We start from the raw sequence: 22580 nt of genomic DNA, 5'->3' as shown, positions 1-22580 counted from the left end.
TATGTTCTGTGTTTTTGACTACAATGAACAAAACGAAACAAAACAAAACTGTGGTTTGTACAGAAGGTCTAATAACTCTAAAGAAAAGAGAAAGGAAGAAACTGGTTTCTAATTGTTTGTACGTCTGCCAGCATTGCTGTAGCTAATGGCGACCTGATTTGTTTATAGAGGACTAGAGTCACATTCAAAAGGATAAGCTTTGTTTATTCAAAAAGACTCACTGAGACAGACTGATGAGGCTGCTGAAGTAACTATTAAAGCTACAGGAACTTAAGAAAGATTCTGAAGAACCAATTGTGTGTGAAGGGTCCAAGAAAATTTAGTTATCACACTCTGTGTTTCCTGGCTTATGGTTTTTTGGGGGGAGTGATGGTGGTGGTGGTGGTGAACTCAACCCCAATGGCACGGCTTTTTATTAGATTGTGAATATCAACCCCTTTTAGGACTGGAAGAAGTTTAGGAGCCATATAGTTCTAACCCCCCTCAATCATTCATTTGATTCAACAATTGTCTATTGAATTCTTTCTTTGTGCTCAACATATAGTAAAATATACCAAAGCGGATACTGTGTGTACCATGGTGAGCAAAATAGACCTGCCCTAATGTAGCTTATAGTCTGATAGGGAAGACAAACATTAATCAAGTAGCCACATAAATATGGAATTACACACTGTGGAACACTCGGCCTTTAAAGGACATCTTCAGGTGCTCCGAGATGTGGATTAGGAGGGCAGGCTTTCATCTGAGACTGTCAGAGAAGGCTGGGACTTCAGGGAAAGGGCGTTCTGGGCAAAGGCTCTGGAAGAGAAGCAGCATAGCTCCTGTGGAACTGAGAGCAGGCCAGGGTGAGGGTGGATGTTTTCTGAATGAGCAGACTCAGAAGACAGGGAGAAATATCCCACTTCTGCAGAGCCAGGAATAGAAGTAGGTCATTTGCTGCTCCAGTTTTCTCTTTTCCCCCCCCACATCTGGGGAGACTTACCCAGAGGCTTGGGAGTATGACATTTACACAGGTAGAATTATTTCCATCCTGAGAAGGGGTCTGCCCCACCTCCACACAGCCTCCAGTCTCTGTGAGCTGAGGGCCTGCTGCCACCCACCCTTCAGGTCTTCAGCAAGGCCCCTACGTTGGGGTCTCCATGAACCGAGCAGGGTCATTTTGACACTTTTCTCCCACCATTGTTTCTCAACATAGCTCATGAAGATCAGTTATGATGGCTGAAATTATGTGTTTGATCAAAAACTAGCTTAGGACAAAGTTGTCTGTGTAGTAAGATGACACCTCTATAAAAATCACCATGCATTAAAAAAAAAAAAAAAAAAAACCTGCAAGAAAATAAATATAAATATCTAGTTGGTGGAATTTTAAACATCTTTTTCCTTTTCATTTTATTTTCTAGATGCTGTCTGAAATACTTTTATATTCTTAAAATAGAAATAATATTGAAATGATAATATTAAGGAAATGTCAGATCTCTTCCTCACTACTTAAACTTTAGCTTTTTCTTTAGTGTGAAGGACATACTCACAGGAGCTTTTAAAAATGTTTTAAATACGAGTTACAGAGAAACATTGGGCAAGGGTGCTAGCGTGGCCAGGCACAGCATTTCAAAGCACTTCTGTAGGGTAGAGGTTTTATTTAAGACAGAACTCTGGGCCCTGGCCGGTTGGCTCAGCAGTAGAGTGTCGGCCTGGCGTGAGGGGGACCCGGGTTCGATTCCTGGCCAGGGCACATAGGAGAAGCGCCCATTTGCTTCTCCACCCCCCCCTCCTTCCTCTCTGTCTCTCTCTTCCCTCCCGCAGCCAAGGCTCCATTGGAGCAAAGATGGCCTGGGCGCTGGGGATGGCTCCTTGGCCTCTGCCCCAGGCGCTAGAGTGGCTCTGGTCACAGCAGAACGACGCCCCGGAGGGGCAGAGCATCGCCCCCTGGTGGGCAGAGCGTCGCCCCTGGTGGGCGTGCCGGGTGGATCCCGGTTGGGCACATGCGGGAGTCTGTCTGACTGTCTCTACCCGTTTCCAGCTTCAGAAAAATACAAAAAAAAAAAGACAATTCTGGTGTCCGCGTTGGAGGCATGCGGCTTAGACAAGGCTGAGCAGGTTGCACCACTGTCACACAATTCCCTGAAGCCTCGCTGCCCCTCTGGCTCTTGAGCCCAGGAAAGGGGGAGAACACGCAGCGTTCCCCAAGCGTCTAGGAAAGCCAGTGTGCCCAGATCCCTGCAGGCGCAGTGCCCTCCAGACATGGAAAATACTGGTGGGGTGAAAGCGAACCAGAGGTGGTGGTTACCTGGGTTCTAGATGGGTGGTAAGGCATTAATTATCTGTATCTATTAGGCAAGTCCTTGCATACTTCTGGACACGTTTCTCCTCTATAAAATAAGAATAACTGCAGTGGACATTTAGCTCTAAAATAGACCAGATATAAAAGTGAGTGGGTGTGCTGACAGTTTTGTAACAATGAGAGGCAAACTCCTAAAATGTTCAAACTGAGAATTTTCAATTAATCTTTATCTGTCCCTCAAGCAGCAAACGATGTCAGTTTTTTTGTTTTGCAAACCATTTCAGCAAACAAAAATATCTGGCCCAGTTCAACAGGTTAGCATTCCAGTCTGCTGTAGACACAAGATGAAATGTCTGTAATTCCTGCGTTAAAGTATTACCCTGTTCTTAAACACGTGCCAAACGAAATGTAGTAAAAGCCTTCATTCCTCAGCCACTTCATTGGGCAAGGCCTGGGAGAAACAGCCTGATAGAAGCAATGCTGGTTTCTTTGTTCTACTAGAAGAGTGACTTTTATGTCAACAAAGTCAGACAGAACATCCTGACTCCAGATAAAGGCTGCTCATTGCTGTAGCCTTGCTAACTTTTTATCATATGCTGCTGTGGTTGGAACATTTTCTGGCAGGAAGAATTCAGGGGCTCTGCCAGGGAACAATATTTTGTCCTGTGTAACCCCTGAGCCCCTTTCTCCACCTGGAGATTTCTCATGGACCCTCATGATGGCTCAGTGACACCGCTCTCAGCCCTCTACGGTCACACCTAAGCCAGTCCTTGGTTCCCTCCCGCTGTAAGCCTAGCTGCAGAAGAGTCTGTCCAGCTTGCTTCCCTGCCATTCCCACAGCAAGAATGACACAGACCCTTTCTTTATGAGGACATAATGCCAATTACCACAGGGAATCCTCTGCTATGTGCAACGAGGAGAGAACACTGTGGAGGTTATGAAGGTCAAGGGTCCTCACACTGCAGTGACGATACTCCCGGGCCTGTGGTTAAATACAGTAAAACGACTCCTCAGAAGACTCTACTTTTAGCTATTCCCAGTGGTCTAAGGAGATCTCTTGAACCCTCATTCTTGTCTTTTTTTCTCCCTGAAAGTTAGGTTCTTAGCATGTGATAAGACAGAATGAGGGGATCTATATGAAAAACTGCTAAATTTAAAGCATTATGCTGGGGAACAATTTTTTTTTTCATTTTCTGTTGCATGAGGTTTTAGAACTGTTTCTATATAGTTCTGCATTGCTGATTTCAAATCTGAAATGAGTTTTTTGATGCATGCTCTAATTTTTATGCAATTTTAATTTTTTTGTTACACTTAATGGCATGCATTGGTTTTTAAATTGCAGTTAAAGGGCAACGACTCTTGGATTGAACATAATCACAGGTAATTAATGTTTTACAACCATCACTTTTACATAATTGTAGTTTTTTTTAAATGTAAAAAATTATCTGATAAAAAAACACCCTCTTATTTTGTTTTAAGATTGAATCATGTCTTCTTCGAGTAGGTGTAAATGTAAGAATAGTCCTGACACCTTCCGTTATACATGTGGCTGTTACACACTTCAAGGTCAAAGGCGCAATATTTCATCATTTGTGACACGTGCATATATTGCCTATTTTCAAGTTCCCCTTGGCGATCAAGACAAGAATTGGGCTCCTCATATTGTGAGTCATAATTGTGAGGAAATGCTTCGTGACTGGACAAAAGGAAAATGCAAAGGAATGCCTTTTGGTATTCCCATGGTTTGGTGTGAACCTAAGGACCACAGCAGTGACTGTTATTTCTGACTGATCCATACAAAGGGCATCGGCAAGAAAAAACGGCATGTGATTGCATATCCTAATATTCCTTCAGCAATACGACCTATCCCACACTCTGAGACACTCCCAGTTCCAGTTTTCAATGGTTTTACTTCTTCTAAGGATGAAGAAAGTGAACATGGTGATCAAGTGTATTTTGATAAGATGCATGAGAAAATGGTTGTAGAATCTGAAAGGTCTTCTTCTGATGCCAAGCAGTCATTAACCCCTCAGCAGTTTAGCTAACCCAAATTGAATGACTTAGTAAGAGATTTGGGCCTATCAAAGAAAGCAGCTGAGTTATTAACCTCCAGGCTTCAAGAAAAGAATGTACTTCACCGGTCAGCTAAAGTATCCAATTTCAGGAAGCGTGAACAAATCTTTGTGGATTTTTTTCCAAAGACAACATTTTGTTTACTGTGATGATATCAGTAGTCTTCTCAGCCAGCTAGGTGTTACCACTTACAGTCCAACAGATTGGCAGCTATTTCTTGACAGCTCTAAATGGAGTCTGAAATGTGTTCTCCTACACAATGGTAATGTTTATGCAGTGGTTCCAATTGGCTATTCAACTCATCTGCGAGAAGATTATAATGACATAGAAATTGTCCTCAACTTACTGAAGTATGAGGAGCATAACTGGATCATTTGTGTGGATCTTAAAATGGTAAATTTCCTGCTAAGACAACAGAGAGGTTTCACAAAGTATCCTTGTTTTTTGTGTTTGTGGGACAGCCGAGCTTGGGAGAAACACTGGACACAGAAGGAGTGGCCAAAACGTGAAGCTCTGGAAGTAGGGATGCAAAATAATTGAGAATGAACCTGTAGTTAACTGAGACAGGATAATTTTCCCCCCACTTCACATCAAACTTGGCTTAATGAAGCAGTTTGTTTAGGCTTTGAATAGAGAAAGTGAATGATTTCAACATATTATTTCTGCTTTTCCTGACTTGTCTTTTGAGAAGATAAAAGCAGGTGTATTCAATGGACCCCAAATTTGAACCATCATACGTGACGAAGAATTTGCCAGGAAGATGAATAAGGAGGAGAAAGCAGCATGGCAGTCTTTTGTGGCAGTTACAAAGAACTTCTTGGCAACAAAAAAGCAGAACTTCTGGTTCAAGGGATGTTGTTGGCTTTCCGCGATATTGGATGGAACATGAGCATTAAGATTCACTTCCTGAACAGTCACCTTGATAAGTTTCCTGAAAATCTTGGTGCTGCTAGTGATGAGCAGGGAGAATGCTTTCATCAAGATCTGAAGACGATGGAAGAGCATTGTTAGGGGCGATGGGACAGAAATATGATGGCAGACCACTGCTGGAGCTTCAAATGAGATTGTCCTCAACAAGTACACAAACGCAAAAGCTACAAACGCAGATTTTTGCCTGAATAGAATTTAAATACGTTTTGCACAAATTTTATGATTAAAATAAGTGTTTTAATATGTTCTATTTTGAAATTGTAGACAAATTCTGATGCAATCATATCTTTTAGTATATTAGTGTATTTATTGCATTATATAAATTATTACATTTTCACAAAGATTATGCCCAAGAAGACATTCTACTTCATTATGATAAACTAAATGTTGAAAATTTTACAATAAGATGAAAACCTAAAGTATTGAATTGCAGAAAGACTGTAGCGCACAGAGAAAAACTAATGTCAGATTTGAGATCAGCACACTCGAATTAGGTGAGAACAAGTGTTTTTGTGGATGCAACAAAAATTTTGTTCCCCGGTGTCACCAGGGGCAGAACACACCTGGAGGTCCACAGCTCCACTGAGCAGCACAGTGTGATGAGAGTGGTTAGCTCACACGTTAGATGCACTTCCTGTTTCTCTTCTTTCTGGTCCCCTGCTTACCTTTCTCCGTTTTCCTCTCCAGTATAGGAGTGATAAATAAAAAGTACCTGTGTCCCTCACAAGCCAATGGCAGACATTATTATTCAATCATGGCGTTTTTTTCCTTATTAAACCCAAGGATGTAAGCAAAGGTGAATATATTCTTTAGTCTACTTTCAGGTAAATACCCCCGAGAAATGAGAGCTTGTACAAAGTGGAATGTACAAGAATGTTCTTGGAAGCTATATTCCCAATAGTCCCAAACTGGGGAGAACCCAAATGTTTTCATTATTAACAGTAGAATGGATAAAAATATAGTACATGGAAATAATGGACCACTCTACAGAAATGAAAAGGGGCGAACTACTGATGCACACAGTTTGAATGCATCTTAGAGACACCGTGTAGAGTGAAACAAATTAGACATAAAGGAGGCATTAGACATTAAGTCAGTCCATTTACTGCAGTTCAAAAAAACAGGCAAAAGTCATCCTTGGTGACAGAAATCAAGACAGTGGTTACCTGTGGGGGAAACTGACTGAGAGGGGCACCAGGAAGTCCTCTGGGGACTAGAAAATGTTCTGTATCTTGACCTGGGTGGTGGTTTATACAGATGTGTACATATGCAAAAACACACTGGGATGCACAGCTAAGATTGGCATGCTTTGCTTTAGTTCTCTTTCATTAAAAGTTCTAAAGGCCTGGCCAGTTGGCTCAGTGGTAGAGTGTCGGCCTGGCGTGCAGAAGTCCCGGGTTTGACTCCCGGCCAGGGCACACAGGAGAGGCACCCATCTGCTTCTCCACCCCTCCCCCTCTCCTTCCTCTCTGTCTCTCTCTTCCCCTCCCGCAGTGAGGCTCCATTGGAGCAAAGATTGCCTGGGCGCTGGGGATGGCTCCTTGGCCTCTGCCCCAGGCGCTAGAGTGGCTCTGGTTGCGACAGAGCGATGCCCCGGAGGGGCAGAGCATCGCCCCCTGGTGGGCAGAGCATCGCCCCCTGATGGGCGTGCCGGGTGGATCCCAGTCGGGTGCATGCGGGAGTCTGTCTGACTGTCTATCCCCGTTTCCAGCTTCAGAAAAAATACCAAAAAAAAAAAAAAAAGTTCTAAAAAGGAGGCGACAACATGAAAACTACTGCCTAGTCCTTGCTCCTATATTTCTCTCTATAAGGAGCATAAGTTCTTGAGTCTGACTCTGATTCAAATTCAAGCACTGTCACCGATGAGCTGAGTCTCTTGAGTAAATTATGTAACTTCTTTGTACTTCAGTCAGTTTCTCACCTATGCAGAGGGATTAAAAATAGTACTTAATTTACGGCACTGTTCTGAGGGTTAAGTCAGGTAGTTCCTATAAAGCGCTTTATGTAACACCTGCCGGGTATATTTAATATATTATGTAATGGGAGGTGGGGACTTGGTTGTTCTTCGTTTCTCCGAGTATCTTGTTCTTAAAAATGCTGTCTTTCCCAGCACACATTTTCTCTTCCTTTATTCTTTTATCTCCCCTACTCCCAAACATGAAGTAAAGTACATATCTCCTAAAATTTATTGACCAGGCAGTGGTGCAGTGGATGGAGTGTTGGTCTGACATGCTGAGGAGCCAGGTTTGAAATCCCGAGGGCGCGGGCTTGAGCACGGGCTCGCCGGCTTGAGCATGGGCTCACGAGCTTGAGCATGGGGTCACTGGCTTGAGTGTGGGATCATAGACATGACCCAAAGGTTGCTGACTTGAGCCCAAGGTCACTGGCTCGGCTGGAGCACCCCCCCCCTTGAAGGCACATATGAGAAAGCAATCAATAACTAAGGTGCTGTAGCTATGAGTTGATGCTTCTCATCTCTCTCCCTTCCTGTCTGTTTGTCCCTCTCTCTCTCTAAAACAAACAAATAAAAAATTTGAATACAACTTATATTTGTAATAAAAAAGCAAACAAGTTTAGTATTTTCCATGTCTCTCTTCCAAATCCCAGACCGCACATCAGACCTATTAAATTATTCAATATATATCTGGGCCCTGGCCAGTAGGCTCACTGGTAGAGTGTTGGCCTGGTGTGTGGATGTCCTGGGTTCAATTCCCGGCCAGGGCACAAGAAGCACTACTTCTCCATCCCCTTCCCCTCCCTCTCCCTCTCTTCTCCTCCCCTCCTGCAGCAGCCATGGCTCGATTGGTGCAAGGGTGAGGCGCTGAGGATGGCCCCATGGCCTCCACCTCAGGCACTAAAAAATGGCTCTGGTTGCAGCGGAGCAAGAGCCCCAGATGGGCAGAGCATTGTCCCCGAGTGGGCTTGCTGGGGCACATGTGGGAGTCTGTCTCTGCCTCCCCTCCTCTCACTAAAAAAAATAAAAATAAAAATTTGAATTATGGTACATGTCTGGGTGGTAGAACATAGGCTTCAGTAGCCTTTGGAATTGTGCAGGCGATTCTAATGATTTCAGTGTGTATACAAATTTAGGAACTACTAAATTAATGGCTTTCCATTCCCTCCATATTGTGTCACTCATTTCAGCATTTGGTTTAGAATCTTGCCTGCATATTAGAACCACCCAAGAAGCTTCTAAACAATACTGATGCTCAGGCCCCACCCTGGGTAAGGCCTGGATATTTCTAATGAGCTGCCAGCACTGACAGCCAATATGCTCAAGAGGTTGGAGTGCTGGTAGATCTTGTGATCAGGGCAACTCCAGGCAACCTCTCTCCTGTTCCCCCACTTGCAATGTTCCTCGTGTGTGTGTGTGTGTGTGTGTGTGTGTGTGTGTGTGTGAGTGACAGAAACAGAGAGAGACAGAGAGGGATAGACAGGGACAAATAGACAGGAAGGGAGAGAGATTAACTCTTTGTTGCGGCACCTTAGTTGTTCATTGATTGCTTTCTCATATGTGCCTTGACCAGGGGGCTACAGCAGACCAACTGACACCTTGCTCGAGCCAGCGACCTTGGGTCCAAGCTGGTGATTCTTGCTCAAACCAGATGAGCCCGCGCTCAAGCTGACGACCTCGGGGTCTCGAACCTAGGTCCTCCATGTCCCAGTCCGACGCTCTATCCACTGCGCCACACTGCCTGGTCAGGCTCCACATTTCTCTTAAATTAATATACTTTCTCCTCATGTTTTTCAAAACTCCTGTCTTTGTCTATTTTCTGTTGCAAGCTCAATACGGAGAGGAACAATGTAATGGTGACAAGTTCTCCGTTTGTTTTGCCCCCAGTATGGGATTGTGCTGGATGCAGGCTCTTCTCACACAACCCTGTACATCTACAAGTGGCCGGCAGAGAAGGAGAATGACACAGGGGTGGTGAATCAGATAGAAGAGTGCAAGGTAAAAGGTAAGGTGCAGTAAAAGGGAAGGGGCAGCGGGACGTGGGGCGCGCTGGGCAAGTGGAGCACAGGAAGTAAAGCAAGTCAAGTGAAGAGCACAGCGGCGCTGCTATTGTTATTTTATCATCGCTATAAAAATACTATTGAAATCAGTGCTTAATGACCCAGCTAGCTCTTGACACATAAACAGATTTAAAAATAACTGAGTAATAGTACCTCCTATCAACAGGACAGTTCTGTGTGCTATGCACCAACCTAGATACTAAAAATATTATTTTTGAAGATGATCTCCCTTGGAGGTATGTATCATTATTCCCATTTTTAAAGACAAGGGCACTGAGGTTGAGAGATGTTAGGCCACATATTTAAGGGTGCTTGAGCTAATGATGGATCTGGGATTCAAGTGGAGATCTGCCCAACTTCAAACCCACGTCTTAGCCAGTGGTTCTCAAATTTAAACTACCTGGAGGGTTTGTTAAAGTACAGATGTTGAGACCCACCCATTCTTGAAGGCCAGACCTTTTGAATTAAAACAATTAGGTGATAACTTACAAGTTGATTTTTTCATCACAGCTAAGTAACTGGGCAGTTTAAAAACTTATGAGTGACTACCCTATCTGGATAATTATCTTTAAGCCAAATCCTCACTATAAAGCCCCAATAGTGAGGATGTTTATCTTAGAGTGAACTGAAATTGTTAAGTGTTCATTTCAAAAAGTTTAAGGAATCTTGGCTCTAATCCTCTCCATAGCAACAATTAGTTTTGCTCTAAAACAGGAAAAACAGTAGTATTACTACGGAGGCAGGGTATCAGAGAGGAAAAATCACTAAGGAGACAGGGATGCTATTCTGGTTTCTTCTAATAGGAAGACAATCTGTTTTGTAAATTTTAGGGATCTAGCTATGATATGATCACATAACTATAATCACATAGCTAGTTAGTAGCAGTTTCTATCTTTTCAGTAAAAACCAATGTGCCTGGTGTTTAATTTTTGTTTTAAATGCCATATTTCTCATTTTATATCTTCTAGGAATTAGTGTTAACTATAATTCTGTGGAAGGAACGTGAAAAAGTATCTATATTGAGTAGCTATCCATAAGATTAACATTAAAATCTGAATGTAGTTATGCAATTGAATGTGAAAATTGCGCCATCCAGTGGCAAAATTATTGAACAGCATACAGGCACAGTCCAAGGTCTGAAAGTATGTCGCTACCAAGACTAATTCAGTGAGTTACATTCTCAGTAAAGCAAACTAATATATGTCACATCAAGAACTTGTCTTCTTGAATTTTATCAGAAAACACCAGTATTTTCCTCTAATATTGTCAAGGTATGTTCTATACTTTTGAAAAACATTTTCAGATAGAGGGTGACGGAGGACGATCTCTCTTTGGGTGATGGGTATGCAACAGAACTAAATGACAAGATAACCTGGAAATGTTTTCTTTGAATATATGTACCCTGATTTATTGATGCCACCCCCATTAAAATAAAAAATTATTTATAATAATTAAAAAAAAACAAAAAAAAACCATTTTCATCTGCTTCTATATCTTTTCCTAGGTCCTGGAATCTCAAAATATGCTCATAAAATACATGACTTGGGTATGTATCTGGCTGCATGCATGGAAAAAGCCAGGAAAGTGATTCCAACATCCCAGCACCGAGAGACTCCTGTTTACCTGGGAGCGACGGCAGGCATGCGGTTGCTCAGGTACAGCAACGTCTAGGGACCAGGAGCAGCTGGGAGTTAGGTTTGGCAGTTCAGGAGCCTCTGAAGTTATGGGAGAGTGCCACACTTCCCTAACACCTACAATACAATTCTAAATATCCTGACTCTCAGTGGGCAAAACTCCCAAACTCTTAGTATGTGGAAAACTCTGAGTATGTGTCAGTTTGGTAGTTTAAGTATGTTTTTAAAAATCCTTCTTGCCCTTCTCCCCACAGGAAATTCAAGGTGGCAAGGGCACAAAGAGAGAAGGATAAGCTTTTATGTACTATGAGGTTTGGGGCTACAGATTTAGGGAGTCAGTCTCTGGGAAGGGGAGACCCAAGGAGAGTCACACGTGTCCCGAGACACAAACACAGCTAGCACATCTTTATTGGTTACCACTTAGTATTTGTGTGGATGATTTGTTTGCTGGTTTGTTCATTCATTCATTCATTCATTCATGCAGCATATACTGACTGCCTCCTCTGTCCCAGGATATGGAGGAAGTAGGTGACTTCAGCCCTCGAGGAGATCAGCATTTCATTACAGGGTGATCAGTTTTTTTTGTTTTTTGTTTTCATTTTTCTGAAGCTGGAAACAGGGAGAGACAGTCAGACAGACTCCCGCATGTGCCCGACCGGGATCCACCCGGCACGCCCACCATGGGGCAACGCTCTGCCCACCAGGGGGCGATGCTCTGCCCATCCTGGGCTTCGCCATGTTGCGACCAGAGCCACTCTGGCGCCTGAGGCATAGGCCACAGAGCCATCCCCAGCGCCCGGGCCATCTTTGCTCCAATGGAGCCTTGGAGGGGAAGAGAGAGACAGAGAGGAAAGCGCGGCGGAGGGCTGGAGAAGCAAATGGGCGCTTCTCCTGTGTGCCCTGGCCGGGAATCGAACCCGGGTCCTCCGCACGCTAGGCCGACGCTCTACCGCTGAGCCAACCGGCCAGGGCTGATCAGTTTTTTAATAGAAGGCTGCTCAGAGCTGCTACACTTTGTCCTGCCCAGAATGGGAGGAGGTCAGGGGGATTTACCAGAGAAGGGGACACATGAGCTGAATCACGAAGGATGAGTTGGAGGGTGGAGCAAGGGCATCACATGCAGGGCAATCCTTTTGCATTCCATAACCTATGTTTATCTGGCACCCATCATGTGTCAGGCAAAGAGGACAAAGTCCCTGCCTTCCTGCAGCTTGTGTTCTAATAGATATGCAAAAGCAGGAACGTGTGAGAGACCAGGGCATGGTCAGGGAGCTGTAAATAGATAGAACATAGGATGCAGATAGTAAAATAATAATAGTCGTAGTAATACTATTTGTAATTGTTGAGCCCTAACTATGTTCTTATCCCTGCGCCGTAATCATCATAATTCTATAAAGTAAGAGGTTTTTTTTGTTTATTTTTTTTTTGTATTTTTCTGAAGCTGGAAACGGGGAGAGACAGTCAGACTCCCGCATGCGCCCGACGGGGATCCACCTGGCACGCCCACCAGGGGCGACGCTCTGCCCACCAGGGGGCGATGCTCTGCCCCTCCGGGGCGTCACTCTGCCGTGACCAGAGCCACTCTAGCGCCTGGGGCAGAGGCCAAGGAGCCATCCCCAGCGCCCGGGCCATCTTTGCTCCAATGGAGCCTTGGCTGCGGGAGGGGAAGAGAGAGACAGAGAGGAAGGAGGGGGGGTGGAGAAGCAAATGGGCGCTTCTCCTGTGTGCCCTGGCCGGGAATCGAACCCAGGTCCCCCGCACGCCAGGCCGACGCTCTACCGCTGAGCCAACTGGCCAGAGCCTAAAGTAAGAGGTTTTATTAACTATTATTAACCAGAGAAGGAAGCTGTTCCTTACAAATATTAAGTAAGTCACCCAGGGTCACACCTGGTTCGTGGTAGAGCCAGGGTTCTGAGTGGGATTTGGAGAGGAAGCCTGAGAATCCACTAAGTGATGTTACACAGTCGGTATCACCAGCAGAGAGGCAGGCTGGAGGAACGGAAAACGAGGGTTGAGAAGGGAGCCAGGTGTAGGTATGGAGGTCACACAGACCAGAGTTTACAGGAGTCTAATGCGAGAGATCACAGAAGTCTAACGCCAGCTGCCAGGCAGCATCCGCTGCCCCAGAGGCTCTCGGTGTTGCGCAGCCTACGTCTTGGAAGCAATTGCATCCCGTCTTCATTATGACAGCCCTGGAAGATTTCTCCTTTAGGTCGCAAGGTCTCAGACAGACCACAGGACTGAGGACAGGATGAGGAAGATTTTTCCCCAGGGTGGCACCAGTGGGGGGTGGGTATCTGTCCCAGGGCATTTGGGCATTTGCCACCTGTTGTTGTGTTCTTAATTAAGAACCACAAGCAGAGCCTGAGGATGTAACCAGCTAGGAGCCACCAGCAATGGCTAGTGTGGCACACATTGGCTTAAGGCAGGGGTCCCCAAACTACGGCCCGCGGGCCACATGCGGCCCCCTGAGGCCATTTATCCGGCCCCCACCGCACTTCTGGAAGGGGCACCTGTTTCATTGGTGGTCAGTGAGAGGAGCATAGTTCCCATTGAAATACTGGTCAGTTTGTTGATTTAAATTTACTTGTTCTTTATTTTAAATATTGTATTTGTTCTCGTTTTGTTTTTTTACTTAAAAATAAGATATGTGCAGTGTGCATAGGGATTTGTTCATAGTTTTTTTATAGTCCGGCCCTCCAACGGTCTGAGGGACAGAGAACTGGCCCCCTATGTAAAAAGTTTGGGGACCCCTGGCTTAAGGTGTGGTAATCAAACAACACCCAGCTATGACCACCACAGTAATTAAAATTTCATTGGTAAGTTTTTGGAGCCAAGAAACAACAACAAAAATGATATTTTAGGAAGATGAATCTATCCAGGGATTGGGAGGATTTGGATTTAGAGAGAGGGGGCAAAAAGGTAGTTCTGCCTTGCTCAAAAGGAGGGCCCCTCAGGCAGCCGTGTGTGGTGGAGAGCTCCATCTCTCTGTTTATTCCAGTGAGTTATGATTCACTTCCTGGGAGAAGTGACTGCAAGCTGTGGCTGACATGAGTAGTTGCAGTTATTAAAACTGGTAACTTCAGCTCTTCCTTTGTGTAGATTAGAAAATGAACAGTCGGCGGACAAGGTTTTGGCTGAGCTCACGGAGATTCTCAGGAACCAACCCTTTGACTTCCAGGGTGCCAGAATCATCTCTGGCATGGAGGAAGGTGCCTATGGCTGGATTACTATCAACTACCTGCTGGGAAAATTCACTAAGGTGATTATCTTAAAGCACACATAGAGTGGCTCCCTGGGGCCCGATGCTGTTGCTGTCTCAGGCAATACTTGATTGCTAATCAGACTGAATGATGGATGAATGAACAAATTCACTTACTCCCACATTTGCAAGAGTCACCAGAGGTACAATTCTCTTACAAGAACTTTTACTATTGGAGAATAAGGAAGCCATATCTTCACTTTAGAGAGACATAAAAATATATCATTAAAAATAAGAATGGCTAATATTTGCTTGGTGCTATGCCAAGCACTTTCCACATACTGTATGATTTAATCTTCAGAACAACTATTCTCTCATTTTAGAGCCCCAGTTGACAGCTAGAGAAGGTTGGTTATTCTACTCAAGGTTACACAGATAACGAGCAAATGAATGAGTATGTGAACTGGAGTCTTTCCAGCTCCAAGCCCCTTGTTCATAAACACCGACGACTGCTTCTAGATTGCTGCAGTCTGAGCTATGTCTTTGAGGGCCCTCTTTTCTTACTGATCTGATGTGGATTCAGGAACTTCCAGTAGCTTGGTGTCACCCTTATGCCCCTTGATCCTTCACACTAGGAAGTTGCTGAGTCCAAGAAATAGTGTGAAAAACGGGGTGTCCAGAGACTTCTATCACTGGCAACTACTCTTTTTCAGAAACTGAAATGGCTCAACCTGATGCCTGGTGAAAGCGATGATCAGGAAACTTATGGAGCTTTAGACCTTGGGGGAGCCTCTACGCAAATCACTTTTGTGCCCCAAAACCAGACAATTGAGTCTCCGGAGAGTGCTCTGTACTTCCGTCTCTATGGCAGGGACTACAGCGTATACACACACAGCTTCTTGTGCTACGGGAAGGACCAGGCGCTCCTGAAGAAACTAACCAAGGACGTTCAGGCAAGTATAACTGAATCCAGACCCCACATCTGGGCGGCCAGCCCCCACATCCTGTTGTTGGCTCTCTCTACTTCAGTAATTGGTTATCGTACTTTCCAAACCTTTTCAGGCGGGATCTAAGTACATCTGGTAGACCCTTATGAATCCTTCCCTCCAGACATCACCTCCTATATTTGTTTACTGCACTATCTCCAAGGACACGACTCAGATCCCTTCTTGGGAAATAATTTCTCACCCCTGTGGAGTTGACAGTGAAAATTACATGCTAGGATATTGTTGCAGGGGAGGGTGTGTGCAATTTATAACCACTTTTTAAATCTCCATTTCTTACAAGCTACAAAAAACCAGGGTTGAGAAAAGGAGGAGAAAAAATACTTCAGGGAAAACACCAGGTTTAGGAATCAACACTTCAAATCTTGTCCCCAGACACTCTCTGTATTTTTAAGGCAAGAAAAGTTAAACATACTTGAAATTATGCGAGTACCAGGCACACCCTGATAAACAAACACAGAGCCAGGTTGTCATATCCAGCTGTTCCCTGTCTCCACTAAAAGGACAAGCAGTTCTCTTCTCTCCTCCCAAGCTCCCTTTCTGGTTCTCAGAAGCACTATCCATAAGACGACTTCCACTGGACTGCTGAGAGGTGCCTACTGAGCCCCAAGACTCCATTAAGCCCCTGAGCCACAGCAGTCCTCTTCTCTTGAACATACTGGGTTGTGGGTTAAAAGCATTTTGATACTCCTGGCTTAAATAACCTTAAGGAACTTCCAGCTCTTGGAGTTCTGCTCTTTTGCTTGGAGTTGGGGGGCAGGACCAACTAACTACTGGAGAACTACCCCAGGCTCTGAATTTTGAGAGTCTTCCTGGTTTTCCTTGTGAATCTGCTTTTGACCTATGTGATTAGAACTAAGCACTTAGGGAACATTCCAAACCAATGGCATTTCTGGGCCTAGCTTGCACTATATTAGCTTTCTATGAATAGAGAAAGTTTATTTACATCTGATACCAGTTCTGGTACCTGTTATTCAAATCTGACTATTCCCAAGGCTGAAAAACGCAGGATAGAGGCATACCGATGCCAATGCTGGGATATTGCACAATTCCTACACATTCATAAAGTCAGGCTGGTGCTTTTGTACCCAAAGCATGTGATCCCTTCAAGTGACTTTTCCGTTTAGGGGACAGATGGAACCATCCAGGACCCATGTTTTAACCATGGATACAGCAGGATAATGAACATAAGTGACCTTAATGAGAGCCCCTGCACCAGGACATTTCAGACGACTCTTCCGTTTGTTCAGTTGCAAATCCGTGGCGTTGGAAACTACCAACAATGCCAGCAAAGTGTCCTTAAACTCTTCAACACCAGTAGCTGCCCTTATTCCCACTGTGCCTTCAACGACATTTTCTTGCCACAGCTTCAAGGAAATTTTGGGGTAAGTTTTTGATGATAAGGTATATTGGTTATGATGATTTTGGCTGCAGTTATAGAATATGTGCCTACAAGGAGTTTAAGTAAGAGGACTTCTTTTTCTCTCACATGATAATAAGCCTTGAGGTTAGTTCTTTGGCTTAATCATATGAGGACTTAGGACCAGCTTTCCCATTATCTTCTTGTGGTGTTAAGATGGCAACTGTTGGTCTCAGTAATATGTCTTTACATGCAAAGCCAAAGCAGGAAAGAAAGAAGTCTCTCTTGCATACATCTTCAATTTTGCAGAAGTGCCAACAAACATCTTTATAGATACCATGTGTCAGAATTTACTGACATGCATACCTCTAAAACAATTCATGATAAAGGGGAATGGATTACCATGGTTGGTTTAGAGCAATCACTGTTCATCCTCTGGAACTGGGTAGCCTTTCCTGAGCACGGTGCTTTCATTGCTTTCTCCTACCTGGGTACACTCAGGAATCTGTAAGCCAGAAGAAGGGGGACAGGCTGTTAGGTAGGGGACGGGCTGTATGGTAGGGAGTGGGCTGTTAGGTAGGGGATGGGCTGTTAGGTAGAGGACGGGCTGTTAGTAAGGGGACGGGCTGTTAGGTAGGGGACGGGCTGTATGGTAGAAAACGGGCTGTTAGGTAGGGGACGGGCTGTATGGTAGGGGACGGGCTGTTAGGTAGGGGACGGGCTGTTAGGTAGGGGACGGGATGTTAGGTAGGGGACGGGCTGTTAGGTAGGGGACAGGCTGTTAGGTAGGGGACGGGATGTTAGGTAGGGGACGGGCTGTTAGGTAGGGGACGGGATGTTAGGTAGGGGACTGGCTGTTAGGTAGGGGACGGGCTGTATGGTAGGGGACTGGCTGTTAGGTAGGGGACGGGCTGTTAGGTAGGGGACGGGCTGTTAGGTAGGGGACTGGCTGTATGGTAGGGGACGGGCTGTATGGTAGGGGACGGGCTGTTAGGTAGGGGACGGGCTGTTAGGTAGGGGACGGGATGTTAGGTAGGGGACTGGCTGTATGGTAGGGGACAGGCTGTTAGGTAGGGGACGGGATGTTAGGTAGGGGACGGGATGTTAGGTAGGGGACAGGCTGTTAGGTAGGGGACGGGCTGTTAGGTAGGGGACGGGATGTTAGGTAGGGGACTGGCTGTTAGGTAGGGGACGGGCTGTTAGGTAGGGGACGGGATGTTAGGTAGGGGACTGGCTGTATGGTAGGGGACAGGCTGTTAGGTAGGGGAGTGGCTGTTAGGTAGGGGACGGGCTGTTAGGTAGGGGACGGGCTGTTAGGTAAGGGACGGGATGTTAGGTAAGGGACGGGATGTTAGGTAGGGGACGGGCTGTTAGGTAGGGGACGGGCTGTTAGGTAAGGGACGGGATGTTAGGTAAGGGACGGGATGTTAGGTAGGGGACGGGATGTTAGGTAAGGGACGGGCTGTTAGGTAGGGGACGGGCTGTTAGGTAGGGGACTGGCTGTTAGGTAGGGGACGGGATGTTAGGTAGGGGACTGGCTTTTAGGTAGGGGACTGGCTGTTAGGTAGGGGACGGGATGTTGGGTAGGGGACGGGATGTTGGGTAGGGGACAGTTTGGTAGGGGACGGGCTGTATGGTAGGGGACGGGCTGTTAGGTAGGGGACTGGCTGTTAGGTAGGGGACTGGCTGTTAGGTAGGGGACTGGCTGTATGGTAGGGGACAGGCTGTTAGGTAGGGGACTGGCTGTATGGTAGGTGACTGGCTGTATGGTAGGTGACTGGCTGTTAGGTAGGGGACGGGCTGTTAGGTAGGGGACGGGCTGTTAGGTAGGGACTGGCTGTTAGGTAGGGGATGGGCTGTTAGGTAGGGGATGGGCTATTAGGTAGAGGATGGGCTGTTAGGTAGGCACCCATTAGGATCTGCCACAGGCGCCTTCTCAGATGTCAGAGGAGCAGAAGCAGAAGTTAGATGTCTTGGCTAAAGTTTTCCTCTATAAAGACATTCAGGAAGCAGAAACTCAAAACCCCATGGAAATACTGAAGATAGACTTATTTTCATTACAATTTAGAATTGTGAGACTATTTGAATCCCAACTCCAAAATAAGTAAGATATTTGAGCAGCGGTAGAAGACGTGCCCCTTGATCTACTCATTATTCACATTTCCTACTTTGGGCCTGGAGAACAAGCATTATTACTGTAATCATAGTATAGCAGTATATTGCTAAATTAGCTATCATCAATCAAGTGCCAATTATTAACTAAGCGCTATACTGTATATGCATTATATCACTTAATCACTTAAAATATCATTCAAAGAAGCAAGGGTTTTTGCCTGCTTTTATATTTTTTCTTTCTTTTTCAGAAAAAAGATCAACATGTAAAAAGAGAGGTTTAACTCTCCATCAGGGACCCAGCAGGAGAATTTCTCTCCAGGTGTTCTTGGCCTACCCCAAGGTCACAGAGAGAGCTCCCTGGAGAGAACACAGGCGCTAGAGCAACCACACCTGGGGTTTTTTTTTTTTTTTTTTTTTTTTTTTTTTTTTTTTTTTTTTTTACAGAGACAGAGAGTCAGAGAGAGGGACAGATAGGGACAGACAGACAGGAACAGAGAGAGGTGAGAAGCATCAATCCTCAGTTTTTCGTTGCGACACCTTAGTTGTTCATTGATTGCTTTCTCATATGTGCCTTGACCGCGGGCCTTCAGCAGACCGAGTAACCCCTTGCTCGAGCCAGCGACCTTGGGCTCAAGCTGGTGAGCTTTTTTGCTCAAGCCAGATGAACCCGTGCTCAAGCTGGTGACCTCGGGGTCTCGAACCTGGGTCTTCCGTATCCCAGTCCGACACTCTATCCACTGCGCCACCGCCTGGTCAAGCCACACCTGGTTTTAATCTTGGCTTTGCCACTTGTGTACTATGCAGGCTCTTCATCCTTGGTCTCTGGGAAAACAGCAGTGTGCGCCTACCTTGGCCATGGCCCAGACCGCAGTTTTCCGCCCCTGAAGGCTCCTGAGGGAGATACAGGACAGGACGATGACTGGCAGAGTAAAACTTGGTTATTCACTGGTTCCAAACCCAAATTCTGAACAAACGAGGACCTCACCTAGATGCTCTAGAGCTGAGCTGGCACTGGCTGCCCATGTTGGGCTTTTTTTTCAGGCCGAGGCCTTTGCATTGGACCCAACTACTAGAAGAGAAACAAGGGTGCCACGAAAGGGAGGGAGGTGGCCAGGGGTGCTGGGGACAGCCAAGGGCCCTTCCATTCCTGTCACCGCTAGGGAGTACATCTGAAGGAAAAAGAATATACTCTTGTGTGTTGACTTTTTTAACTTTTCTAAGAGTTTTGCCTCCTAGGAAACATGGCCCAATTCTTGCCTTCAAGCTTGAGTAAATGTTTCCCTCCTGGGTGGTGGGGTTGGATGGTCGTGGTGGTAGTGGTGGAATTTCCTGCCTTTAAATGTGATGCTTTCAACCAAGGTAGGGAGACAGGGAGTTGGAAAAGGGTGGAAGAGTCCTAAATGTCTCCTGGAGGCTTTTTTGTTTTGCCCCTTAATCCCTCATTGAAACTATCCTCATCACAGCCTTCTGAACCTCAACGTGGCAGTCTTCGTAGAGTGCCTTCCTCTGAATAGGGTCTGCTTTCTCTGAATAGAGCCCTTAGGGCCAGGACTGTTCCTGCACTGATTCCTGTTTGGACAGTGTCGTTCTATCTTAGATTCTTTTTGTGCCCTCTGTAATTTCTTCCTTAATCCTACAGATTTTTAAGATCTGTTGTCCCATTTATAAAATGAGGACAGAAATACTTATTGCATGACTAGCTGTGTGTGATAAGCCAGACGAACAGAGGTGGACTGATGAATGTTTTACAACCATCTCTCTGGGGATGAGGGAACTGATTTGTTGCATTTGCCAATTTGCATGGTGTAAGTACGCCCATGATGGCCTATTTTAAGCTATCAAGATGATATCAACTGGCTCAAAAAACTCCTGAAATTTTAACAATTAGTTCTTTTTTTTTTTTTTTTTTTTTAGTTCTTATGAGTGGGTAAGAGCCAGCTCCCGTATATCACTGCAAATAGAAAAAAGCTAACATACTATTGCACCCAGTGGGCCCTTGAAAGAGTTTGCTCTTTCTCCTAACCCCATTCTAGGCCTTCACTCCTGCAGGAAGTTACCACTGCAAAGTCCTGCATCTTGAAGCATAATGATTTGCAAAACTCAATTGTATTTTAATTATTTCCAAAACCAGTTAGCCTGGGTATTCTCAAGCCACAGAAAAATTTCAGGGAGGTAATTTTTGCCACAATTGCATTGAGCACCGATGATCTAATTCATAGTACTCTTACAGTTTGGCTGCACTGTGGCCTTGGTTGCTAGACAGAATCCAATTTGTAGGCAAATAAGAAATACCAAAAAGGAAGAGGGAACATCTGTGGGGAATTACTTATGTGGTAATTTAGGGCTTTTTAAAAAGATCACATTGTATCATTTATATAAACAAGAAAAGGTATAAACAAATTCAACAGGGAGCTGGAACTGAAGAACATTAAAATTTGTTTGTTTACATATGTATACATACACATGTGTATATTTATGTGTGTGTGTGTAGGGAGGGTATATAGATCTGAACTTCCCAGTAGCCAAGGGAAAAAAGAAGACATAATCAGGTACATAATTTTCACTATATCCAGCATACCCAGTCCCAGGCCAAAGCAGAGCTATTCTAAAATCGAATCCCAAGGATATTTTATAAAGGAGATTTTGCTAGACAATGTCTCTGATCATATTTTTTTTTAATTGCAATTTTAAATTTTTATAGCAACTTTAGCCCAGAGGTATAATATTGAAAGGCCAACTAAGTGATAGCAATTCTGTGATGGACAGAGGCAATATGAGTTTTTGATACTCATCTTGATAGAAGAAAGGGTTTAGAGTAGCTGGAAGAGGGGAGAGACATATTCTTCAAATCATCTTCCATAGCCTGACCAGGCGGTGGCTCAGTGGATAGAGCCTCGGACTGGGATGTGGAGGACTCAGGTTTGAGACCCCCGAGGTTACCAGCTTTAGTGCGAGCTCATCTGGTTTGAGCAAGGCTCACCAGCTTGAGCCCAAGGTTGCTGGCTTGAGCAAAGGGTCACTCGGTCTGCTGTAGCCCCCTGGTCAAGGCACATATGAGAAAGCAATCAATGAACAGCTAAGGTGTCGCAATGAAGAATTGATGTTTCTTATCTCTCTCCCTTCCTGTCTGTCTGTCCCTATCTATCTGTCCCTCTCTCTGACTCTGTCTCTCCCACACACACACACACAAATCAAATCACCTTCCATAAATACTGATTGTTTAAGCTAGCAAATGAAAGAAGATGAGGAGCTGACCTTTTGAGGCTATGTTCTCTGAAGATATCCTAAAGTGTTCCTATTCTGAGGTGCTGCTTAAATATGGACCCTCAGATTATAGACGCTAATCCAATAAAGGTTCATAAAGTAAGGCTATGGAAATCAGGGAGCTAATCAGTCTGACCTCAGTGGGAGGGCATCCAAGCCGGGAATTCCTAGAGCTAAGTCAGCATTTCCCTCCACAACTGCCCTTAGGTCCATTGTGGAAAAAAGAACATCTGACGAAGTGAATCTCCAAAGTCTTACCCAAGAGTAAGATCAAGATGATTTTTTTCTTAAAGACATTTAAAGAGTCACCTACCACAGCCATAGGAAGAAACTTGAACCATCTCATGTGTCCTTGAACCATCTGATTTTGAGCAGTGAACCTTCCTTGGGGGTATTAAAAGAAGAAGGTGGTTTTTGTCATTCAATATAATTCTTGGGATTAAAAATGGAAATGTTGTAAGGTTAAGGTGTCTTTTGCATTATATAATATATGTAAATTGAGAAAAAATTCATCCTCAACTCTTATCACCTTATCCTAGTAACACTTTCTTTATCTGGGTTCAATTCCAACACATGTTGGTATAAGCAATATTCCACTCTAGGAGAGACGTTTCCAAGGGATTGAAGAGGCCATCTTAGATAGTAAACACAATATAAGTGGATTTCTGAAGAACATATACACACAGGAAAAACTACCATTTAG

General features: G+C 44.8%; 1 protein-coding gene across 1 annotated transcript in view; it reads left to right on the top strand.

Moving 5' to 3' along the window:
• The window catches only part of ENTPD1 (ectonucleoside triphosphate diphosphohydrolase 1), a 114863-nt gene that overhangs the window by 75274 nt on the left and 17009 nt on the right, over positions 1-22580 (top strand). Inside the window, exons 3-7 of the mRNA XM_066354837.1 lie at positions 9126-9243; positions 10803-10953; positions 14035-14194; positions 14848-15087; positions 16266-16523. Coding sequence (XP_066210934.1) covers positions 9126-9243; positions 10803-10953; positions 14035-14194; positions 14848-15087; positions 16266-16523 — 927 coding nt within the window. The remainder of the gene's footprint in view (positions 1-9125; positions 9244-10802; positions 10954-14034; positions 14195-14847; positions 15088-16265; positions 16524-22580) is intronic.

Source organism: Saccopteryx leptura, chromosome 13, assembly GCF_036850995.1.
Source record: "Saccopteryx leptura isolate mSacLep1 chromosome 13, mSacLep1_pri_phased_curated, whole genome shotgun sequence".
NCBI lineage: Eukaryota > Metazoa > Chordata > Mammalia > Chiroptera > Emballonuridae > Saccopteryx > Saccopteryx leptura.
The sequence above is the reverse complement of the archived record's forward strand: the minus strand, read 5'-3'. Positions and strand labels throughout refer to the sequence as shown.